The 25,901-nt window shown below is 36.0% G+C and overlaps 1 protein-coding gene across 9 annotated transcripts in view; it reads right to left on the bottom strand.

The window, feature by feature from the left end:
• The window catches only part of CHD9 (chromodomain helicase DNA binding protein 9), a 240,894-nt gene that overhangs the window by 38,771 nt on the left and 176,222 nt on the right, over positions 1-25,901 (bottom strand). For all 9 annotated transcript variants that reach the window (XM_040498014.1, XM_040498017.1, XM_040498016.1 and 6 more), the window contains 7 exons: positions 22,326-22,493; positions 21,438-21,617; positions 15,043-15,153; positions 9,962-10,158; positions 9,294-9,493; positions 4,255-4,414; positions 3,734-3,823 (listed from right to left, as the gene is read on the bottom strand). In XM_040498014.1, the coding sequence (XP_040353948.1) occupies positions 3,734-3,823; positions 4,255-4,414; positions 9,294-9,493; positions 9,962-10,158; positions 15,043-15,153; positions 21,438-21,617; positions 22,326-22,493 (1,106 nt within the window). The remainder of the gene's footprint in view (positions 1-3,733; positions 3,824-4,254; positions 4,415-9,293; positions 9,494-9,961; positions 10,159-15,042; positions 15,154-21,437; positions 21,618-22,325; positions 22,494-25,901) is intronic.

The raw sequence follows: 25,901 nt of genomic DNA, 5'->3' as shown, positions 1-25,901 counted from the left end.
CCAAGCAGGCTCAATGCTGTCAGCACACAGCCTGACACAGGGCTTGATCTCATAAACTGTGAGATCATGACCTGAGCCAAAATCAAGAGTCGGACACTTAACCAACTGAACCACTCAGAAGCCCCTATCAATTTATTTCTATATGAAAAAGTTATTTTGAGTGTCCAAAGACAACCAACTTACAAATGACCTTGGGCTACACAACTTAATTGTAAGTAGGAAACTCCTCACTTTTTCAAATATATCCATATAGGTCTTTGTTAATTAACTTATGAAATTTTGGTGCCGAGACAAGATGAAATTCTACTTCATTTTCATTATGTTTTATCATATCTCTGATTCTTTGAAAACTGGTAAATCACGAATGTCAAACAGAGAAATTCTCAACTAGAATTATTTGATTTCCTGAAATAATTTATCCTATCCAACTCCATCTTCTTTGTTGAATAAAATACAAGAATGATGTTTGTGTGTGAAAATTAATGACATTTATTTGCTAATTCCTGTCAGACATAAGTTGTATGTTAGGCTAAGGGAGACAATGGCTTGAATTACTATGGTAAAGAAGTAAACATTTCAATCCTTCCATGTATGGCCGATTTTCCTTTTTAGTGGTGTTGTATGAGTTACTTATAAAAGGTTTCTGGGAGAGTAGTAATTTCACATGATAAGCAAAGGAAATTATGTTTGCAAAATTAAAAATGCTCTTTAGTAGTTGTTTCATACTCCTGAAAACAGCCATATTACCACAGCATTCACGGAACGGATTTATTATAGTTTTTAGTCCTTTATTATATTGTCATTTTTTAGGCATGATAGTTATATATAGCATACAAATAGCACTTTGAATGTTTTAATCAAATTATGAATCAAAAACTTGCCATTTTCTGGGGTGCTTGGGTGGTTCAGTCACTAAGTGTCTGACTTTGGTCCAGAACATGATCTCACAGTTTGTGAGTTTGAGCCCTGCGTCGGGCTATCTGCTGCAGCACAGAGCCCACTTTGGATCCTCTATCCCCTCTCTTTTTGCCCCTCCCGCCTCATGCTCTGGCTCTCTCTCTCAAAAATAAACATTTTTTAAAAACCTGAAAAGTGGATAGGAAATTACTTTTTACTTTTCATAAATCTTTTGCCAGCAGAAAAAAGTTTTAACCCAAGGAATATGAAGAAAAGGATGTAGACCTTTCTCTAGATTCTTAAAGGAAATTATCTGCACTTAAGTAACATTATTACCTCTAATCTTCTTTAAAAAAACCCAGAAGGGCTGCAATCACAGTATTTTCTAGCTTAATGAAGAAAAATAGAGAAAGAATGATTTTCCCGTGATTTGGTCAAAGTTGAAAAAATGATGAGGAAAAATACAGTTACAGAAGATATTTATTTTTGATTGATTTCCTGACCAGGACTAAAAAGTGTGAGAACCAAAAGATGAAGGCAAGAGGAAAGAATTTAAGAGGGTCAGGTAGTTCCCCTCACCAACCATCAGGTGGCACTGTAAGCTCAGAACACTGAGATAAGCATCAGCGGTAGAAAGATTTCCTACTTGTAAAGAGCATATACCTGCCCTGTGTTTGATTGTAAGTGACAAATGCATGTGAAGTGTTTGTTAACTGCTAGGGAAAGGACCATAATGAGGTGCATGTGCTCCTGTTGTTGATTTCTGTTTTTAAAGATTCAGTTCACATGCTGTCTCTTGCATAAAACGGTCTTTAACTTCCCCAGGCCAGATCACTCATTTAAAATATATTTAAACAGCACTCATTAAGTGCCAATAATAGCAATAATAAGGCAGACACTCCCTGTCCTCATGAAGAGGTACCTGCACTACTGCATGGTGAATGGTGTGACAGGGTTCTCTGGGTACGTGCCTGACCTGGAGGCTGAGTTGATGTCAGCTGAGCAGGAAGAGCCCGGAGAATGGAGGAAAGGGGGAAAGGGAATGTTCCAGTAAGAGTGCAAAAGCCTGGAGGCATTGGTAATCATGGCACCTGTGACAAATGTGTCCCTGAAGTTCAAGAGAGATGTGAACTGGAGACAGATCTGGAAGACCCTTAGTATAAAAACAAAAACTGATGGGGCACCTGATGGGGCAGTTGCAAGAGTGGGCGACTCTTGATCTTGGGGTCGTGAGTTTGAGCCCCACATGGGACATACAGATTACTTAAATAAATAAAACTTAAAAAAAAATTAAAAAAACACCTGACACCACAGAAAGAGACAGCATCCAAGAAAAGGAGGTGACAACAAGAGGGCCTATGAGAAGACATTTAAGAGGGTGAAGAGGAGCCTGCAGAACAATAAGCAGAAAGAAGCTAGAAAGAACACGTCCAGGTGAATGCTGCTACAGACACATTTTAAGGAGGCAGTGGCAAACAAAGGTGAAGTCAGATAAGCAGTAGGGTTCCTCCGTGTGTTCAGCAGCAAGCTTACTGGTGGACGAGTGGGCAGGCAGAAGAGAGGGGGTGGAAGCTGAGCTGTGGGGGAGTGCGTAGGAAATGGCAGAGTAGAAAAAGGAGACACAGACACAGAAATCAAGGAGTGATAATACAGTAGTGTGAGGAGACACAGGTCCAAAAGCACTGTGTGTGTGTGTGTGTGTGTGCGCGCGCGCGCGCGCGTGTGTGCGTGCGTGCGTGTGTGTGTGTGTGTGTGTGTGTGTGTGTGTCTGGATCTATGCTGAGGGAGATGCAAATATGTTAAAATCCAAATAAGAAGTTGGGGGCCAGGGGGAGATTAATGAAAGAGGAAATGTAGGGATAATTCACAGATCATAGTTTCTCCACAAGTGGAGGCCAAGGGAAAAGAGGGGTCACTTGGTCAACAAATATGTATTGGGTGTTATTATGTCCCAGATTCTAGGGGCTGTGAAAAAATGATCAATATGACAGATAGCATGTTTAACCTTCCAAGCAGCTTAAACTGTAGTGGGAAGAGAAAGACAAATAAACATGACTCTAATAAGCATTTCATAGGCATTATGAATGAGATAAAGTAAGGTTACGTAGTAGTGAGTGACTGCTAGGCTTGCTTTAGCTAAGGAGGCCAGGGAAGGCCTATCTGAGGAGGTAGAAGCTGAATAGAGGCCTGAATGACCTGAAGAGACAGTTCTGGGGAAGCTGAGGTGTAAGAGTGTACCAGGAGGCACAGCACAGAATGAGCCTGACGTGCTGGAGAAACAGAAACACCAGTGTGGCTGCAGCATTGTGGGTGAGGGACAGAGCGCTGAGGAAAAAGGACAACCGGATGGGTATAGTTGCATGAATGCCTACAGAAGACAGTATTACAAAAAAATTAAAGAAAATAGCATTTCAGGAAGAAGAGAGAAGTAGAATAAGGAACAAAGAGACCAGGGTGTCGGACAGATCATATGTGGATAAAAGTCAGTCACCATTCTTCCACTGGGTTAGGAGGGAAGAAGAAAAGAATGAACACAGGGAAGGTTCAGTTTTAGATTTAGTTTTAGATTTGCTGCTGCTGTTGTTGTGACAGAGCCAGATGACGATGGTGATGATGATGATGATGACTGATACTGCTATTAGTGAAAGAGCCAGACTGAGACTAACAGAGGAAAGGCAACAAACTGGCAAGGGTGAATTCTGTAAATTTGGTAGAATTTTCTTCCTGTGAACTTCACTGAGTAAGCAGTCACTTTGATAGACAGTTTTCTGGTCATAGAATTTTTGCTATTTTCGTATATTACTGAAAATATCAACAGGTTATTTAATTAATTTACCTTGCATCAACTCCATCAAATACTTTCTGACACTCATTTCCAATGACTTCTTGCTTTAGATAATACAGCATTCTTACACGAAGCAAAACCCTAAAATGAGGGAAAGGAAATCAAAAGACACAAAGATATTAATCATTAAAGAAAATTCATCCATGAGGTTAAAATTGGAAAAGAATTTGTATACAGAATTTTTGTAATTAAATAATTACTTCTGATTAAATAAATCTCATTACTACCATATATATAAAATAGGTTTCTCCAAAATCTTCACAATCATCATTATTTAATATCCAAGTAAGATATAATGAGATTATGGCCAGTTTTATTTCTCTCTCTGTTGATGAAAACAGTGACACAAGAGGTATACCATGATTTGCTGAAGGATACCCTGTAAGATTAAGATTAGGATTGGTCCTAGACCACACTGTCTCTGTACTCAAAATCAGCATGCTTTAAGATTTTTAATAAATTCAGAAATATAAACTTCTAAAGAGTTGTGTTAAAAATACCCTACTACCTACTTATTACAGTGGTGTTTTATATGTTTTTTGTATCCTTCATCTTGAAGTAGCTGCTCAGGATTATATTTTCGAAGCCATTCTGCTTTCTGTATATCAAATGAGCTTGTTTGAGTCTTTACTTTCTTCCCTTTTCGACCCCTGGGTACTGGGGCTGACAGGCCTGTTAAAATGAGAAGGACACGTGATATCAGGGATAATCTGTAGAAAGATTTGCAATTTGGCACATTTTTTTCAACACAAGAAATTTCTGGAGACTTTCAGAGGTCTGTGCAGGCTGTATAGAGATCTTTAAAATATTAATGGTAACATGGGGCGCCTGGGTGGCTCAGTTGGTTAAGCCTCCGACTTCAGCTCAGGTCATGATTTCATGGTTTGTGGGTTCGAGCCCCGTGTCGGGCTCTGTGCTAACAGCTCAGAGCCTGGAGCCTGCTTCAGATTCTATGTCTCCTTCTCTCTCTGCCCCTCCCCTGCTCACGCTTTGTCTCTCTCTGTCTCTCAAAAAAAAAAAAAAAAAAAGTTTAAAAAAAAATATATTAATGGTAACAATACTGACCCAATAGCAAGGTAAGTTAACATGATGATTATACACACATATTAACAGTTCCCCGCAAACACCCAATAATTTTGTATCTGAAATTAATCACTGTGATTTCCATTTTGTTCTAAAACACATTATTTGTTTTCCAAATGTAAAAACCAAAAGCTAAAACCTGTACCTCTGCTTTGCTTTTAGTTTCTCTAGTTACAAAATAAGTTTTGGCCTCTTGATTTTCAAAACTGCATTAGGTTTAGTCATTGTGGATTCCTGTTTAAGAGAGTTATATTCATTTTACGTGATACTTTTGTTGTGAAATATTTCTTTTTCTTTTACTATTTTAAAGTAATCTCTACACCAAACGTAGGGCTCAAACTTACAACCCTAAGATCAAGAGTCACATGCTCCACTGACTGAGCCAGCCAGGCGCCCCTGAAATATTTCAAAACTACAGAAAATATATTCCTACTCTTAACCTTAGCATATTCCATATTTGGTCAGTGTTTTATTAAAGGAAATGAATACGCATAGTTGAAGTTCAATTCACTCCTTCCTTCCCAGAGATAATCACTACCCTGAATTTGTCTTTTCATTCCATGCCTCTTTGTATTCATAGGTCGGAGAAATATTTAAGTTTACAGACATTGTATTTCACATGCAATTCTGCAAATTATTGATTACTTTGGTATTTTTTTGAGATTTAATACTTGCCGACTCACAAGGCTGTAATTTATCCATTTTAACTGCTGTTAAAAATCTATTGTCTGAGGGGCGCCTGGGTGGCGCAGTCGGTTAAGCGTCCGACTTCAGCCAGGTCACGATCTCGCGGTCCGTGAGTTCGAGCCCCGCGTCGGGCTCTGGGCTGATGGCTCAGAGCCTGGAGCCTGTTTCCGATTCTGTGTCTCCCTCTCTCTCTGCCCCTCCCCCATTCATGCTCTGTCTCTCTCCCAAAAATAAATAAATGTTGAAAAAAAAAATTAAAAAAAAAAATCTATTGTCTGAGTATCACTGCATACCACCACCTACCTATTAAACTCAATGATGCTTGAGTTGTTTCACTTACAATTTTTAACAATTACTGAAAAAACAGTTTTGATTCCTTTCAATTTCTACCTCGTATCTCTTTTCCTTGCTGTCCTCTACCAGCCAGGAATCTTACCACAATGGTAAACAGAAGCATGCTGTGGCCTGTCCATTTCTTCTGACAATGTTGGCAACTTTGCCTTTATATTTTGAGACTGTTTTGTTTGGTGTATAAAGTTCATACTTGTTATATCTCCTTTTATGGATCAGTCATTTTATTACTGTGTAGTATCTCTTTTTGATTCTAATTAATGCCCTCCACCTTAAATTGCTATTCTGTTCTATGTTAATACTGTTCTATATTCCAGAGTCCTCCTCACTCTGATTTGGAAACCAGTGCATAATTAAAAATATACATACTTAAGTTTTCCTAATAAAATATGTAGATATTCCATATAAACTTCTCTTTAACAAAACTGCTTCAGATTTCATCACATAATCCTATTTATTTTTTCACTTCTGCTACATGCTAATTTATAATTTACACGAGATCTGTTGTGCTTGACTATTTCTACAGCACCTGATTCTTCCTCCAAAATCACAGTACATTTGAAGTATCTTTAAAGATATTAATGCTGGTTTAAAAAAGTTCTTTTCCTTGCATAGTCCTTATTTCCTCCGGGTTCATTTAGATGGTTTGTTTCTCGTCTCCACCGCTCATGTTGGAAACTTTCCTCGGGTGTCTGGTATCCTTGGTTGTTTGCTCATATTTGAGACAGACCAAAAAGTTGACACAGATGGTCTGACGGGACTCATTGAAGGGCAATCTGCTGTTACCCTTCATATTGTTAGGTTTTGCCCTGATCAGACTCCGCAAAGAAAATTCTTTAGTTTTCTTCCTTGAGTATGACATTGTTCAATATACATCCATTCATTCGGTCCCCATTTAGGAGCTCCATACCTCAACTACCAATGCAACCCAGAGACCCTCCACTTCACTCTCCCTAGAGAACAAACTTTAAGTCATTTTTCATCCTGAAGACACAGAACTGAAGAGGATATTTAGCAATCTGAACTCTGTTTAAACAACTTGTAGTCAAAACCTCTGTCCTTTACACCTACTTTTAGAGGTTCCTGATATGTCACAAGCTGAAACTTTTGGGTAATCTGTGCAGCAAACCAGTCGGTCGTTGCCTTTTCCTACTGCTGACCTAAGATTCAACTCTCTCTGGTTGGTTGAGTTAGTCACCACTCATCTATTTGCTTCCAGGTTCCAAAACTGTGTTGCTATTTCCTCTCCCATTCTCTCTCTTCTTTTGAGGGTTTATGCCTATTTACTTTTTAATTATGGAATTAAGCATAGTCAAAAACAGATGGAGTAATATGAAGGATCACAATGTCCTGTCATCCAACTTTAATAATTATCAGCTCATGGTCAATTTTGTTTCATCTATACCCTGTCCACTCCCCAACCTTCTATGTTATTATTTTTTTTCTTCTATATTATTTTGAAGTAAATCTAAGACACCAATCATTTCATGAACAAATATGACTATCTTTTATTTATTAATTTTAAAAATTTATTTATTTAAGTCATGTCTACCACCAACCTGGGTCTAAAACTCACAATCCCAAGAACAAGAGCTGCACTCACCTCTGACTAGGCCAGTCAGATACCCATCCCCCTTTTAAAGTTTATTTACTTAAGTAATCTCGACCCTCAATGTGGGGCTCTTTTAGTGATATATATGAAAGACAAAGCCTCCTTTAAAAAAATAACCATTATCAGCCCCAAGAAAGGCAAATAATACTTCCTTAATACCTGATATTCAAATTTACTATTATCTAAAAAAGATAATTTTAAAAAATCCCCTGGGCTGTTTGTTTCAACCAGGAATGAAATAAGACCCCCACAATGCAAGCAGTTGAGGACTCTTAAATCTTTTAGGTTACAGCAGGGTTTTCAATCTCGGCACTGTTGGTATTTTGAACTGCATAGTTCTTTATTGTGCAGGGCTGTCTATACCCCCGTGCCCTCTACCTACTAGATGCTAGTGACATGCTCAAAGCAGTGACAATCCTAAATGGTGGCAGGACCGGGCACAGAATCATGTCTGGCTGAGAGCCACGGGTTTTGGATAGCCTCTTTACCTGCCTGCCCCCACTTTGTTGAAGAAACTAGGACTTTTGTCTGTAGAATTTATCAAGTGTAATGCCTTAATTTTTTTTTTCTCTTCACTGACATGTAAGTGGGGTTTCAAGGAAGAGTGAGATTATATTTATGTCCATCTTCCATCCTTACCTGAAGTCAGTTCTGCACGTTACTGATTTAATTGCCCGCAACTAAGACAGCCTCCAGTGATCACCCTAATCTAAAATAGGTGCTTTCTGTTTTCTCCCTTTCAGAAGTTATTTTATTTACCTCACAGTACTTATCACATTCTGTAATTATTTATCTCCTTTCTTATTATGTCTATCTACCTGCCCGGAATGCAAAGTTCATGATGAGCTCAGGGATCTTGTTTCTTCTTATCTTCCCACTACCTTGCACGAGAAGCACACAGTAGACACTATAACAGGTATGTGTTGATTAAATAGAACAAAATTGTAACACAACTTTCAGGGCGTAGTAATCTTTTTTATCTTTACAGAAAAATCAATTACTTTATGCTATGAAAGAATTACTTTATGCAGAAAAGAATGTTCTATTAGAAAGGATGTGGAGAAAAAGGGACTTATATATACCTTATATATACAATTTACAGTTGTAAACTGGTATAGTCATATTTGATGGCAAATTAAAGTATTTATGAAAACTTAAAATGTATATATCAGTGTTTCTCAACTTTAATATACATAATAATTGCTAAGGAACTTGTTAAAATTCAGTTTCTGATTCAGTAAGTCTGAGGCCCAAGATTCTGTACTTCTAAGAAGCTCTCAGGAGATGCTGACGCTATTAACCCATAGACCACATTTTAGGTACTAAGGATGTACATAAGCTATCCTTCGACAATTCCATTTCATGGTATTTATTTTAGTGAAAGGTTTATTCACATGAACAAGGATAAACGCAGAAGGATCTTCACTGAAACTTGTTTTTTAATTCTCTACAGTGAGAAATGGCCTAAGTGCCCATCATTAAAAGCAGATGCTAAATAAACTATGAAATAGCAACACAATGAACTACTAAAAAGGAGTTTTAAAAATGAGATAGATCTATATGAACATGGATGAGGGAAGACTTCTGAGACAACAACCTGCGAACGGATTTATGTTGGATCAATAACCAAACTGCACGTAAACCTGTATGTGAAACCCAACCAAACTGATAACACTAGTATTTTCTAAGTTGGAACTTGAATTGAGCGTGAAGCTTAAGGATTCATTAGTGTTAACTCTACAGTGCTTCAACACTTTATAGGGTACTATGGTGCCACCTATAACTAAACATAAATGTAATAAGAAAGAATGTTCTTACCCAGATGATTTTGTAGCTCTCGTGTCTGCCCATCTTCAGTTGGAGTAATGAGATCCCATATGAAGCCTTTAATTTTCTCATCTCCTCGGTAGTGAACAAGGCAATAAGCTAAGAGGGCTCGGCAAATTATTTCTACATCATGCTCATTCAGCTGCCTTTTAAAACGACCATGAGACAGAATCTCTCTCCATCGGCCCCATCTGGTTAAAAAAGGTAAACTTACATTAATATTTAGTCAAGTTCTAGAGAAAAACAGAACTCATAGATAAAAGGCTTGAAAACTACAAAAAACACATTTGTCATGAATAGGATTTACCTAATAAAGTTTTTTCCCTGAGTGTAAAATGCAGAACCATGGTATAGTGATTTCAAGTGTGTCTTATTCAATAATGGATAACAAGATTATCCATTTTATATTATTGAATATGCAACTCTCAGAAAAACAAGGAATTTGACTTCAGTGATACATTTATAATTTAAAACTTAAGGATACTCCATCATTCTGCTATTAAATATATGTTAAGCATATAAATGTAGGGTATTTTAAATCTACTTAAAATAGATTTTTATTGATTCTAACAAGATGAAAAAATACACTAGAATACAGTGTACGTTTTCTGTAACTTTATATAGACTATTAACAAGAAACATTAAAAAATTTTTTTTACCCATAAACTAGAAGATTTTTCTCTACTCTAAAGCATTCAGTTCTTCCATAGCCATTGGAACGATCACAGGGTCTCCGGAGTTTGGGCTTTTCATCCCCTTCACTTTCGGCTTCAGATAATTCCGCCAACTCATCTTTTGTGGCACTAAAGGGTCTTGTTTGCTTCCTAATTCTTGGAGTGTCAATAACCAAGCTGTTCTGTAAAATTGTTAACAGCTATTACTTAAAGGTCCTTTTACTATTTTGTTTATAACAATGTTTCATATCTTCACCTTTCAAATTGTACAAACAATAAAATAATTACAAAAAGTCAGAAAAATAAATTACTAACAATTTCATCAACCTACCAGATCAACTTAAAAATTTTTATATTCCTTTAAAATGCTTATTACCATACACATATAATATTGTGACATCACAGTCATAGGATGAAAAGAATTTGGTATTTGGCCTTATCATTAATATGAGAGTTATTGTGTTATGCTTTATATAATAACCATAATATATTTTTAAACTAGATTTATGCATCTTAGTTTTCTTTACCTAATTCATAGTTTAGATTGTTTTCAATTTTTTTCGCCTTATTTTTAAGTAGGCTTCACACCCAGCGTGGAACCCAAAGAGGGGCTTGAACTCACAACCCTAAGATCAAGACCTGGGCTGAGATCAAGAGTTGAATGCTTAACAGGTTGAGCCCCCCAAGAGCCTTCGTTTTCAATTTTTAAAATAAATAATGCTAAAGTAAATATTTGTTAAAAAAATATTTTTTTTAATGTTTACCTAGTTTTGAGCCAGAGAGAGGCAGAGCATGAATGGGAGAGGGGCAGCAAGACAGGGAGACATAGAATCTGAAGCAGGCTCCAGGCTCCGAGCTGTCAGCACAGAGCCCGACGCGGGGCTCAAACTCATAGACCGTGAGACCATGACCTGAGCCGAAGTCGGATGCTTAACCGACTGAGACACCCAGGTGCCCCATTAAAATAAATATTTGTAATCTAAGTTTATCCTAAAGATAAATCCAAAAAAGGGAAATATCTAGAAATACCAATACTGGTCAAAGGATTTAAATATTTTATAGACCCAAAAACATGTTTTAGTCCTTTCCAAAAGAGTTATATTAATACACAAAAAGCAAGGTAATTAAGTGTATGAACCTCATCATGTTTAATTCAGTTTAACTCATTCAAAACAACTTAAGTTGACATGTTTTTTACCTTCAATGAAATATTTCCAAGTTAGGAAGATATTCTTTGAGAATATGTAAAAAGTCTGTTTCTCCTTCAATTTTACCCACTAATTTTAGAATTCATCAATGGGTCTTGTCTGCTACAATTATTACTGTGGTCAATACATGGTAGAACTCTTATTCCTTCTATATTTGTTAATCAGCCTTTTTTCAGTAAGAAAGAGTTGTCCTTTTGCCCCATCCCAGCTTCTTTAAAGACAAAAAAACCCAAAAAACCCTAAGTGTATTTTTTGAGTAAATTTTCAAGTCTTCTGCCCACAATCTTTTGAGGTTTGATGTATTTTTGACCGCCTTATATGAGCTTTCATATAATAACAATATTGACTTTCATATAAATTTCTGCTATAAATAAGTCTCACCAGTCTAACTGCCCTTTTATTTTCCATTAAGTACTTTGGAGTACTTAATGGAAAAAGTACTTAAGTAGTCTTATGTATTTGCATATGCCAAACATTTCCTTTGTGATTTCTTTCTAATTTAGAATGTTTTCCCACCAAGTATTTGATAAAACAGAAATCTAGTTTTTCCATTTTTTCATGCTTTCAAAGAATTAAAAAAAGTTTTTTTATCGCAAACTGGAGTTTACTTGGTATAGAGTATATCATTATAAAGTTCCCCCCAACGTTAACTCAATATTCTAGTCATGATTATTATATAATGCCTTTTTCTCTAATATTTCTTTATTAAAACTTACAATTTGATCTTTTTCTGTTATTTTGTTCTTACTCTTTATATCTTTTTCTCAGTAGCATGCTGTTTTAATCATGTTTATAATACATTATGTTTTAATAGATAGTAAATAATGCTAGTCTGCCTTCTTTGTACTTCATTTTCAGAAAACCTTTAAATGTCTTTTTCAAAGCATAAATAAGAAAATGTAACTGTACAAGTATTAAATGAGTAAGTGCTTATAAAAGTTTATTTATAAAGTGCTTAACTCCCCAGGGTAATATACAAGGCCCTATAATGTGACCCATATCTATGGTCTCTGACCTTGCCTATCACCTCCTCACTGCCTACACTGCCATGTCATTTCTATTTCTGGAATACCAGAGCTTATTTCCACCAATGGCTTACTGCCATTCCCTGTACCTTGAAAGATTTTCCTCATGTCTTTACATTATTGGCTCTTTCTGGTCATTCAATCTCAGCACAACTGAGAGTGACCTCCCTTGACCACGTCGCTTAATGCTGTCTCTACACCTCCCAGCATTCTCTGCCATCTGTTTCATTTTCTTCCCTCTCTGAAACTATCTTATGCACTTGTTTACTTCTGTCTCACCTACGAGAATTCATAAGTTGTGTAAAAGCAGTGGTTGCTTTGTCTTGGGCACACTGTCCCTAATGTGAGAATGGCACTTGACTCATAGTTGGATGAATGCATAAATGCATACGAGTGTCTCTGGATCCCCAACAGAGACTTTTGAAAACTCACAAATATCACACTACAGGCACTGTTCTATATCTCCCTCATATTTTAAATTTAACTGTGTTGGAGCTCTTTCTATATCACTAGTACATAGGGATCTACATGATTATTTTTACTTATTGCATTAGACAGTAATGCATGCACTAATCCTCTATCGTAAGAGGTTTAATTAGTTTGTAAGTTTTTTCTAAAACAAAAAAATGTGGCAATGAACATCACTGTACTGTATTATCATTGTACCTGTATGATTATTGCTGTAAGACAGGTTCCTAAAAGTGCATTTAAAATAAACATTTAATATTCTTGACAATTCATTTTTCCAGGGAAACTTTACATATTGTCTGGTTATATGAAAAAACTGTTAACATTTTGATTTTGGTTGCATTTCTATGTTTATAAACTCTTTTTTTTAATTTTTTAAAAATGCATTTATGTATTTTTAACAGAGACAGAGAGATAGAGCACGAGTGGGGGAGGGGCAGAAAGCGAGGGAGACACAGAATCCGAGGCAGGCTCCAGGCTTTGAGCTGTCAGCACAGAGCCCAATGCAGAGATCGAATCCATGAACCACGAGATCATGACCTGAGCTAAACTTGGAAACTTAACCGACTAAGCCACCCAGGTGTCCCTATGTTTACAAACTCTTAAAATGCTTAAAATATGTGGTTTCTTGCCAACTGACAAATCTCCCAATTAAATTTGATAATTTACTTAACTAAATCACATATATCTGTCAGTAAGTATACTCCTAAGTGTTTTGTACCTTTTTTTCCTTCTGTGAATAGATGTTTTCTTCCATTATATTTTTCTACTTCTGTTAGTACCAATATTTAAGAAGGCTAAGTGGTGTATTTATCTTCTATCCAGTTAATTTATTAAACTCATTTATTTATTTTTAAATGTTTATTTTATTTTAGAGAGAGAGAGAGAGTGAGAGGGAGCGAGTGAGGAGAGGGGCAGAAAGAATCCCAAGCAGGCTCCATGCTATCAGTGTAGAGCCAGACATGGGATTTGATATCATGAACTGTGAGATCATGACATGGGTTGAAATCAAGAGTTGGAGGCTTAACCGACTAAGCCATCAGGGCGCTCCTATACTTTTAATGAGTAAAAAATTCCATTGCTTCCAGATTCCACTGCCTTTTTATTTTTATTTTTTTAAAATGCTCATTTATTTATTTATTTATTTATTTATTTATTTATTTATTTTTTAATGTTTATTTATTTTTGAGACAGGGAGAGACAGCATGAACGGGGGAGGGTCAGAGAGAGAGAGGGAGACACAGAATCTGAAACAGGCTCCAGGCTCCGAGCTGTCAGCACAAAGCCTGACGCGGGGCTCGAACTCACGGACCGTGAGATCATGACCTGAGCCGAAGTCGGACGCTTAACCAACTGAGCCACCTAGGCGCCCCAAATGCTCATTTATTTTTGAGAGAGCTCAAGTGTGGGAGGAGCACACAGAGGGGGACAGAGGACTTGAAGCAGGCTCTGCGCTGACAGGCTGACAGCAGCAAACCCGATGTGGCTCAAACTCACGGAACTGCAAGATCATGACCCAAGCCCAAGTCAGATGCTCAACCAACTGAGCCACCCACGTGCCCCTCCATTGCCTTTTTAGACATGTAAACATGCCATATGTAAATAATGATGTTTTTATAAATATCGTTTCAAATTTACTTATTTGTTTCACATACAATTACACATATTTCTGAAACACATTAAATAGTAACGATTGTGTGTGCCAGTGGTATTATTTCTCGTTGTAAAGTTTTACATTTTAATTAAAAAGACTATCTATTAAAATAGATCCCATGCATCAATGCTTAATATAGAATTCTTTTAATCATTTAATAGTTATCTTGCTAATAGATAAGATTCACAAACATTGATTCTTATATATAATTAGACAGGTGTCTTATGAAGTAAACAGTTATATTATTATTAGTTCTACAAATTGTATTTTAGCTTTTTGGCTCTTTCTTAGCTCTAAGTAAAGTTAAAAAAGAAATAGTTTTTCCACTTTCTTGACTGTTTTTTTTTCTCCTTTTGTATCTGACTGGATCATCATTAATGGGAGCGGACTCCAAGGAAACAAAGTTAAAGAGCAAAATAAACATAACTGATGATTTGAAGACATTTTACAAATTAAAAAACACATTACAATTTTAAGAAAATAAGTATTCAAACTTAAATTTTCCCTGTATTACAACCTATCATGATAGATACCAGAGGTATTAAATCGAAGCAGTGTCTAACTCAATATATGATCATTCAGATACTCCACATCAATTTATTTATGAAGTAAATTTATTTCAATAAGTACACAGTTGAATACCTTAAAATATTATAATAATATTAGAAAGTATCCTAACAGATAATTTTTTAAAGTGAAAGAAATACTTACTCTGCCACTGATGGCATCTATATCTATTTCTGCCTTTTTAGCCCATTTCTGCCAGAAATTAGGATCATCTAAGGAAATATCTGTCCGATTTCCAGATGCCACAAAACTTGCCTGAAATACATAATAGCAGTTTTTCAAAATGTTTTGAAGTTTAGAGGAAAATCTATCAAAGTATATTTACAACATTATCTCCTCACATTTATTGGGGATAGAATTTGAATTCAGCATACACACATACATTCAAAGGATACTCCAAATGCTATGGTCTGAAACAGCACAGCATCTGCTCACGGCAAAAGGCTCACTGCCAACATAGGCTGGAGTTTTTAGGAAAGGATTAAGTAAGTTATTACTGTTGTTTAACTCAAGCTTTTGATAAGTAAGGATCAAATCTCTTTGGTCAAGAAGCTACACAGGACAGAGATATGCTTTCTAGATATACTACATGAATATTAAGATATTAGGTTAGAACAAGAATTTCAAAACTGCTTGCCCTATACAGTTCATTTTCTGGTATACTCCTACTTTATTTCCATCACATTTTTAAAGAGATAGGTCTCCTAAAGAAAATGCAATACAGGATATAAGAAATAAAAAAAATATCAGTCTGTCTTTACATTAAAAACGCTTTTCCTTACAACAATACTGCATAGTCATTGTAAAAATTTAAGAGATTACAGAAAAACAAAAAAATATATAGATGATTTACTTTCTTAAATACTGTAGAAATCATACAATCTTTTAGTTGGAACAAACTTTAGATACTGCAGCTCAACACTGTCACTTACAAACTAATAACCGTTATTTGAAACTTAAGTCCCTGAAAATAGATACGCCACTTCAAAGGAAGTCATCAAAGTGCTTTATAAAAATGAAACAAACAGTAAAGATACGTGATGCTTTAAAAAAGAAAAGAGCCTGACAAATGCATGGGAACACTTACAAGAGTTAAAGGGAAGAATGCAGTCAAATTATTTTCAAAAGAGAATATAATTGGTAAATGGCTTACAGATAATGCTTAATTATCTGGGATATAATCAAATGATAAAAATCTTCATTAAAAAACCCATCTTGATGGCATTTTAAAAGAAAATTACACATTAAAGAGATGATAAAGCAGCTATACGCAAACAAGCCATTTATGACACTCAAGGTAAGTCTGCAAGTCTGAAAGTTTGAACAGTGGAACACTAATGATATGAAGGAATCACTGTGAATTTGATTTTTGAATGTAATGGTAAGTATTGTGGGTGTGTTAAAGAAATCTTCATATATATTATACATATGCCTGTATATATACTATCTGGGATTTCCTTTAAAATAATACGAAGGATGGATAAGGTAATGATGAAGCAAGTTTGGCATGAGTTGATACTTATTGAAGCTGAGTGATAAGTATACAGGTTTTATTATACCACTGTCTATGTTTGTACTTTGAATCTTTAGACTGTGTCTAACAAATGAATTAGAAACAAAATTAAAATCCTAAATGCCTCTTATGAACTTAAAAGATTCTGTTCATGACACTACTTACCAAATATTAAGTATATTCATTCCATCAAACATTCTTTTGAGGCTGGGTTATTAAGATGCTATATAATAAGTGTTGAAATATTATAAATGTTTAAAATGTACATTTTGCTGGCATACTTATGAAACAGAAGTGATAGCAATAAATATTTTAATGAAATGAATTTAAGGGGTGCCTGGGTGGCTCAGTTGGTTAAGCGTCCAACTTCAGCTCAGGTCATGATCTCACAATTCATGAGTTTGAGCCCCGCATCGGGCTCTGTGCTGACAGCTTAGAGCCTGGAGCCTGCTTCGGATTCTGTGTCTCCCTCTCTCTCTGCCCCTCCCCTGCTTGTGCACTGTCTCTCTGTGTCTTAAAAATAAATAAAACATTAAAAAAAAATTTTTTAAAGAAATGAATTTAAATTTTATGGGTTTTTTTTTTGTTTTTTGGTTTTTTTGCTTGCTCTAAAACTATAGCTTTGTAGGCTCTAAGTGTAATCACAACTGTCCTTATAAGAGGAAAAGGCTATGTGACAATAGAAGCAGAGACTGGAATAATATGGTCACAAACAGGAAACGTAGGCACTCAAAAAAGCTGGACAGAGTCTCCTCTGGAGCCTCCAGGGAAAACCCATCCTACTGACACCTGGAGTTTTAGCCTGTAAAGACTCATTTTGGACTTCTGACATCCAGAACTATAAGAGAATAAATGTATGCTGTGGTGATTTGTCACAGTGGCAACAAGAAATAGTACAGCCAGACTCCTCTTCATGATAAAATACATATTATAAAAACCCATATCCAACTTAAAACAGCATAGGCTAACCAACTTGATAAAATGAAAAGTAGTAGCCATCATCATCTGCATAGAAGTATTTGATGACAAAGTATTATGAATGAGTGTAAGGAAGAGATATCTAAATTTGCTCAAGTAATTCTTAAAACTATTAGGGGACTTCTACTTGTTAATTCAGAAATGAATTTCTCATAACTGAGGACATATGATATCCATACTTTCAAATCTTCATTAATTAGATTCATCAACTTCCAGGAACACTGAAAAGTTCACTGACGTTCTTTGGGTTTTATTTTGTACTATATAGTTTCACTGATAACATGCTTCTTGAGATTTAACAAAGCTAGCAAATGAGCATCTGCTTTACATGGACACTTAATAGGAAAAGACATTAAATATGAAAAGCCATTAAAAATTAACAATTAGATTTCTGGAACATATTAGATTATGATTGCTAATCTTAAAAAAAAATCCTATGTTACTGTGGATAATCACTTTTATTCTGCTACCAAGTAACTGTTGATAATTAAAATAATTTACCTGGAAGAAACTATCCTTCACAATTGCAGCTTTTGTTACATTCATTGTAAGAAAAACGATAAATTTACTTTTCAAATAAAATTAAAAAATATTTCTAAATAATTTTAGATGCTATTGTTAAATGACATATAGCCTATTTTCTTTTTTTTTTAAATTTTTTTTTCAACGTTTATTTATTTTTGGGACAGAGAGAGACAGAGCATGAACGGGGGAGGGGCAGAGAGAGAGGGAGACACAGAATCGGAAACAGGCTCCAGGCTCTGAGCCATCAGCCCAGAGCCCGACGCAGGGCTCGAACTCACGGACCGCGAGATCGTGACCTGGCTGAAGTCGGACGCTTAACCGACTGCGCCACCCAGGCGCCCCTAGCCTATTTTCAAGATGACTTTCAAAATTCAGAAGGATTTTAATGAATTAATGCCTATAAAAATAAAATGCCTGTTGTAGAAGATGTTATCAGGTATAGGTTTACTGATTAATTCCAAATGTTAAATCTTAACATTTTTATTCCTCCAAAAATATTTTTCCTTAAATGTTTTCCTCTAGTCATTAAATCCTTTTATTATTTACAAAGGAAGGTATTTTATATGCTGAAATCCATCTTTCTACATTAGAAAGTAGCAGAAAGATAGTGGGTGTACAGAAGGGCCTTTACAAATAAGCAATCCACTGAAGCTTGATACAGACTGGTTTGTTTTTGTAAATTAAGCAATTCAAAGTCTTGTTCTATACCAGAAAAAAAAAATCAGACTAGAACATTTCTATTTCTAGGATCCACCTTATTGCCCTTATGAAAATTATCTCAAAATAAAGTTCAGGTGATATAAGCACTTATCAAGTTACCAATAATGAGTTTTATTTGATGGATATGTACGAAGTCTAAATAAACAGTCTCATTATGCACTCTGCTCCATATATATGGCTTCTTTTAAAAATTATTTGATAATGCAGAGATGGATTGGAATTACTTCATTTATCCAAACCACTAAGAATAACTGAGCACAGAGGAAGTCTGGAAATTCCAGGAAAAGTATAAAATACTACTAACTTTGCACCTTTGGTGCCACTACATCCTGGTGCCATATTCTAATATGCCAAATGTCCACTACATAGTGGCATTCCCACACAACTGTGGAAGTGAACAAATTCTAGGACAACTACAGACAAATTCTCTGGACTCGCTCAGCTACTTAAGCACCTCTTCAGCCGGCTCTTTTTTCAAATACAAGTTACTCCCTGGTCTGAGGATTTCAAATAGAAATTTAAATGCTTAAGTATTTCACATTCTTAGAGCACAGCTGGTTATGACTAGAGTATACTTGAGTAAAATAATACTCATCTAGCACTTTATTATAAAGTAGAAAAGGCCAAGACTATTATGCTGTCTTTTTAAAAAATATTTATTTATTTATTTTCACACACACACACACACACACACACACACACACACACACAGAATCCGAAGCAGGATCCAGGCTCCAAACTATCAGCACAGAGCCTGATGCGGGGCTTGAACTCACAGACCTCGAGATCATGACCTGAGCCAAAGTTGGAAGCTTAACCGACTGAGCCACCCAGATGCCCCTATGCTCTCCTCTTTAAAGACAAGAAAGACTCCTAAAGGTTAACTGTCCAAGGTCACTCAGCTTCAGAGTCAGAATTCAAACTCTGGTATTCTGACTTTCATGATGATTCTCATTAGCATGGTAAACTTGGGAATCTCCTGTGGTCGTTAAACACTTTACATATGCCTACATTAACTAAAAAATAAAACAAATTTAAGATTTTCTCTAGGCATGGAATAACCAACAATGGTGATTTCTGTAGTAGCTGGACGCAGTGTGTTGACAACTTGGGTAGAGCCGAGGAACCCAGAGTAAACAAGATTTCTCAGGAAAGAAGTCAAAGTCATGGTACATCTACCCAATCGTGACCAGTTGTAGTTCTCAGCCTTATACTTCTGCACTATTCCTTTCGTTTCCACAATACTACTTTTTTCAGGTTTATTCTTTGTGAACTCTCAAATCTCTATCTGTATCCTAAACAACTCTCCCAGACACCTCCTCTTGGATCCCCTGTAAAGGCCCAGTATATTGTTTTCTCCACATAAACTTCCTTCTTTTGCATTCTCTATTTTACTTAGGGATACCATGACCCTTCTAGCTACTTAAGCCTGAGATCTTCAAGTCCTTTTTGATTCCCCCTTCCATACATTCCTAACTGGTCATCAACTCCTGTTGATTCAAGTGGCACTCCGCTACCCTAGTTCACCCATCATTGTATCCTATATAAGCCTCTAATCGGTATCCCTGCCTTTAGTTTTTCCTCCTTTCAAACTCATTCTCTACATTGCTGCTAGCATTAAATTTCTAAACTGCATTCATTTTGTCCATTTTCTGCTTGAAGGGATTTAAAAGCTTTTTAACTGCCTCAGGATCAAGTTCAAATTCCTCAAAATGGAATTTTTTCAGCCCTTCACAATTTGGATCTAACCTTCCCTAATCCTTTCATTTTCATCTCCCTGTGCATCTACACATGCCTATGCATAGTCCTTGAAATCTTCCTGATAGTTTAGCAACACAGGATTCATTTCTTGTGATGCTCTCTGTAACACAATGAAATTCACACTGCCTTCAAGACTCAGATGTTATTTTTCTGCAAAGGCTTTCCTGACTCTCTGGCTCTTCAATTTTATGCAAAATTAATCATTTTCTTCTCTACTTTTTCAGCAACTAGAACCCTTTCATTTTAGTATTCCCAGTATTTAGCAAAGTACCTGACACATGATTTCATTTTTGCTGAAGGAATATAAAAGAAAAATTTTCATTTGAAGACTGATATTATTTTGGATATAGTCTCTATACTACCTGCTGTAACACAGAGCTCTCCATAAAGATAAAGATAGACTTCCAGGTTGAAAGTGGACAGGGGGATACAGAAAGGAAGTAAAGGGAAAAGGAGAAAGCCTGTATGAATCAGTGCAGGTGACACAGAATATTGCAATAATAAACTTTTCAGATGAATATAAGATATAGGTTTATCATGTCTCTTTGTAAAAAAAAAAAGGGGGGGGTAGAGGTGAATCTAGGAATTTAGTAAACTTTTGAAATGTTTTCCCCAAGTAAGGTAGTTATTAACACTTCCTTTCCAGACACAAATTTTCCCCTCCCCAGATTAGATTTAAATATTTAAGATGAAATTAGAAATCCTTTCTCTTCTTTAAGTACTTGAAATTACGGTCAGTTAACGTAAGACGATTTAACCTATATTCTTACATTTTGCTCTGACTTCAGCATAGATGTTCTTTAATTTCTAAATCTTATTTTAAGTGTTCTACTCTAATACATAGAACTATTCCTGGTTATTATTCTTACTCCAGTATATGTGAAATTTGATATGAGAAATCAGAAAAAAGAAATGAAGGAAAAGAACATTTTATTTACTTTGTAAACATTAAGTAGGTACTCTGCAAATGATTAGTAGAGTAAGAGTGGAATTATTTTTAGTAGTAAACATTACTGGTATATTTATAAAATATCACTGTTACCTTGGCAAATGTTGACCCACGTCCTTCTGACTCAATTGTGATAGTTTTTGTACGACGTAGTAAAATCTGATCGATATCCTCCTCACAGAATTTAGAGCCTTCATCTTCTTCCTCCATAATAGCACCATATGCACCTCTTCGAAGCAGATCTTCTATTTCCTTTTTGGAAAGCTGTTGAATCTAAAGAGAAAATAGTTTTGGTAACAATATTATTTTGAAATTCATAAAATGAGAAAGCACCCCTAAAAAATTTCAAAATACAAAGAGTCACGTTTAAACTGCATTTGGGTTTACAGTATAAATAAGAAAGAATTCTCTGAAAGAATACATTGAAATTGTTGACTTTTCCTTATTATCTTTAAAGTAAGATTTGCCTTGTACCTATAATAGCTTCAGTTACAACAAAGCCTATAGGGCAGGTAACCTCTCAAAGTTATTTTTAGTAGTAGGATTCTACAGTTGTTACAAGCATAAGATTTGAGACAACAATCTTGAGGGAAAAAAATGCCAAAAAAACCCTTACTTATAACAAAACAAAGCCAATGCCAGTAGTTTGACACCGAAAAAAAGCTGAAAAACTGTTTATAGAAATAATGCAGAAAAATTCACCAATTCTGTTTTGCTATGCCATGATACAAACAACCTAAAAGCACAGCAAAGACTTTCTACCTTGAAAACACATTCTCAGAGTTCACAAGGCCTGTAGCAATATGACAGAAAATGATTCACAAGCATTAGCTAAATATGGGTCTATTCTGAAATGCCTCCTTACATAAAAGCATCTATTTAGTGTTCAGGATGGACCAAAATAAAATGATACGCAACTTGACGTTAAATTAAAAGCAAATAAGAACATAAAAGCTCCAAGTAAAAAGAAAATATACATACACCACCAACATTACTTTCTCTTCCACTCATGCTCTGTAACACAGCCTTATCTAGACCCAGTTTCAGACTGGCTCGGTCAAACATCTCTCTCTCATAGGAGTTACGAGTTACTAGTCGGTAGACTTTAACTGCTTTATTCTGACCGATTCTGTGGCAACGAGCTTGGGCCTATAAAAAAATGAAAAGTTATAGATTCAATTTATTTTACAAAATAGCACAAAATGCATTATACAAAAGGCATTTAACAACAGACTATCTCAATGGAATACAAAAGTATAGAAGAATTTTTAGAAACTCTTGCTATTGAATTAGTTATATCCTTTTCTGAAATGAAGATAGTGCTTACTAAAATGAGAAAGGATTCCGCAATCAGCAATAAGTTAAAGCTTAAGCTTATATTTCAGATCATATAAATCCATGAAGAATCATTTTTTATTTTTAGTTTTTCAAATGTTTATTTGTTTATTTTGAGGGGTGGGCAAAGAGAGGGGGAGAGAGAATCCCAAGTAGGCTCCATGCTGTCAGCACGGAGCCCCACACAGGCCTTGATTTCATGAACCATGTCGACCTGAGCCGACATCAAGAGTCAGACGCTTAACTGACTGAGCCCCCCAGGTGCCCCCAGAATTCTTGTTTTTTAAAGAGGGTATCATCAATATAATTTTAGACAGTAACATAAGCTCTACAAACATTATTTTTAACTGCTGGCAACTCAAACTTTAAATTTAAAATCTAACCCTAAATTTCTCAATTTCTTTTCTACTACCTTATCAATAAACTTTTCAATACACTTTAGTAAAGCTGGGGGGGGGGGGGATAAAAACTTTGGGGGGGATAAAAACTTTGTAGGGGGATAAAAACTTAAAGTGAATACCTCTGGAGACCTAAATTTTACTTAAACAAAGAAAAAATTATTTAATATGTAGATACGTTGGAAGTAAAGACATCAGAGATTACATAAGAGCTTCATATTTTATCTTGAAGTCTTACTAAACAAAATTTATTTCTTAATGCTTGTTTATTTATTTTAATGTTTATTTATTTTTGAGAGAGGCAGAGACAGAGCTTGAGCAGGGGAGGGGCAGAGAGAGAGGGAGACACAGAATCCGAAGCAGGCTCCAGGCTCTGAACTATAAGCACAGAGCCTGATGCGGGGCTCGAACCCACGGACTGTGAGATCATGATCTGAGCCGAAGTTGGACGCCCAACCAACTGAGCCACCCAGGCGCCCCAATATTTGTTTATTTTGAGAGGGAGAGTGTGCGCATTACCAGGCAACAGGCAGAGAAAGAGAGGGAGAGAGAGAATCATAAGCAGGCTCCATGATGTCAGCACAGAGCCTGACGCAGGGCTCAATCTTATGAACTGTGAGACCATGACCTGAGCTTAAATCAAGAGTCAGATGCTTAACCGGTTACACTGAGTCTACCCAGGCACCCCTAAACTTAAAATTTATGTAATAAATTTAGACTCTAAGGGTTCCACAGAATCAATGGTCTTTCTCCCAAATTATTAATCACCTTCCCATTATCTTCAGAAGACTAAATCATAAATTGTGGCATTACAATTTATAGGTGGCATTGATACTATACTCTTTTTGACATCTTTATTCTATCATGCTCTTCAGAACTCAGAATTCCGAGTGAACAACATTGCTCTAGGTCTAGGGAAAGTATAAGAGGCGAAATTTTTCATTAGCCTATAAAGAGTAGATCTATATTAGTAGGAAAAACCAAGTGAGAGGGAGAAGTTGTCCCCAACTTCTGATACAGTTTTTCCAGGTTCTATAATGTACTTATATTATTTTAGATTAACTTTTAGAACATCACATGCACTGTAATTTAAAATTTTTTTTAATGTTTATGTTTATTTTTGACAGAGAGAGAGACAGACAGACAGACAGACAGACAGAACATGAGTGGGGGAGGGGCAGAGAGAGAGACACAGAATCGGAAGCAGGCTCCAGGCTCCGAGCTGTGAGCACAGAGCCCGACGCTGGGCTCGAACCCACAAACTGTGAGATCATGACTTGAGCTGAAGTCTGATGCTCAACCGACTGAGCCACACAGGTGCCCCAATTTTAATATAAATATGTACCCAACAGGCAAATAATCATGATTTGGGTTTATCCTACAGATTGGTAAACTACACCCTGTGGACCAAATCTGGCCTGCCAATTAAGAATGGCTTATGGGGCGCCTGGGTGGCGCAGTCGGTTAAGCGTCCGACTTCAGCCAGGTCACGATCTCGTGGTCCGTGAGTTCGAGCCCCGCGTCAGACTCTGGGCTGATGGCTCAGAGCCTGGAGCCTGTTTCCGATTCTGTGTCTCTCTCTCTGCCCCTCCCCCATTCATGTTGTGTCTCTCTCTGTCCCAAAAATAAATAAACGTTGAAAAAAAAATTAAAAAAAAAAAAAAAAAAAGAATGGCTTACACTTTAACAAAAAATTTTTTTTAATGTTTATTTATTTTTGAAAGAGAGAGACAGAATGGAAGTGGGGGAGGGGCAGAGAGAGAGGGAGACACAATATCCGAAGCAGGCTCCAGGCTTGGAGCTATCAGCACAGAGCCTGATGCAAGGCTCATACCTACAAACTGTGAGATCATGACCTGGGCCAAAGTTGGACACTCAATCAACTGAGCCACCCAGGTGCTTGTACACTTTTAAGTGACTATAAAAACAAACAACAAGGAATGTGTGGCACCTTATGTGATCTACAAAAGCCCAAAATATTTACTAACTGGACTTCTATAGAGTTTGTCTCATCTGTTAAATTTGGATCTTTGAATTTTGAACTAGAATACATATAGTTACACAAATAAGAAGTTAAAATCTTATTTTTTAGAAAGCCAGGTTTATTCTCAGGAACAATTTGGAATTATAACTACCTAAAGTAATAATAATATTAATTTCAATACAATAAAGACTACCATGAACAATAAAAGAATTTCTCTTAAACTTTATGTTTTCATATCTTTCCTCGATGCTTATCTTCTGCATACTTTGATGCTATCTGATCACTCTGTTAATATTCCTATTTCTATGAGATCCAAGTATTGTCCTAACTTGCACGTATACCTTAATTCTGTATTTCATAAAAAGGCATGGTCTATTAGGTCTTAATTCTATGCGTACTACATTATATGATGACTGAGAAGGTGAAATTAGGATAAGCGCTTATTTTTCAGAAAGTAAGATTCTGGGATTTTTATTTATTGCAAAGACGTTATTCTTAAAGCTCTCTCAAATTTACATAACAGACTTCAAACAAATACTGTACTCAAGTCAGTAAACCTATTTAGAAGATATATAACCTAAATATATAATCTAAATAAGTATATTTTGTTATCGTTAAATTAAAATTAAGATAATTTAACCTATTAGGGAAACATACACGGTAGTTTGTTCAGATAAAAATACAAGAGGTGGAGTATCAAGAATAGTTATAGGAATGAAAAAAGAAATTTATTTAGTTAGTTTATTTTTGAGAGACAGCAAGCGTGAGCAGAGAGGGGCAGAAGGAGAGGGAGAGAGAGAATCCCAAGCAGGCTCCGCACTGTCAGCATGGAGCCCGATG

This window comes from Herpailurus yagouaroundi, unplaced genomic scaffold (genome assembly GCF_014898765.1).
Source record: "Herpailurus yagouaroundi ecotype Mexico unplaced genomic scaffold, PumYag 190, whole genome shotgun sequence".
NCBI classification, from domain to species: Eukaryota; Metazoa; Chordata; class Mammalia; order Carnivora; family Felidae; genus Herpailurus; species Herpailurus yagouaroundi.
The sequence above is the reverse complement of the archived record's forward strand: the minus strand, read 5'-3'. Positions and strand labels throughout refer to the sequence as shown.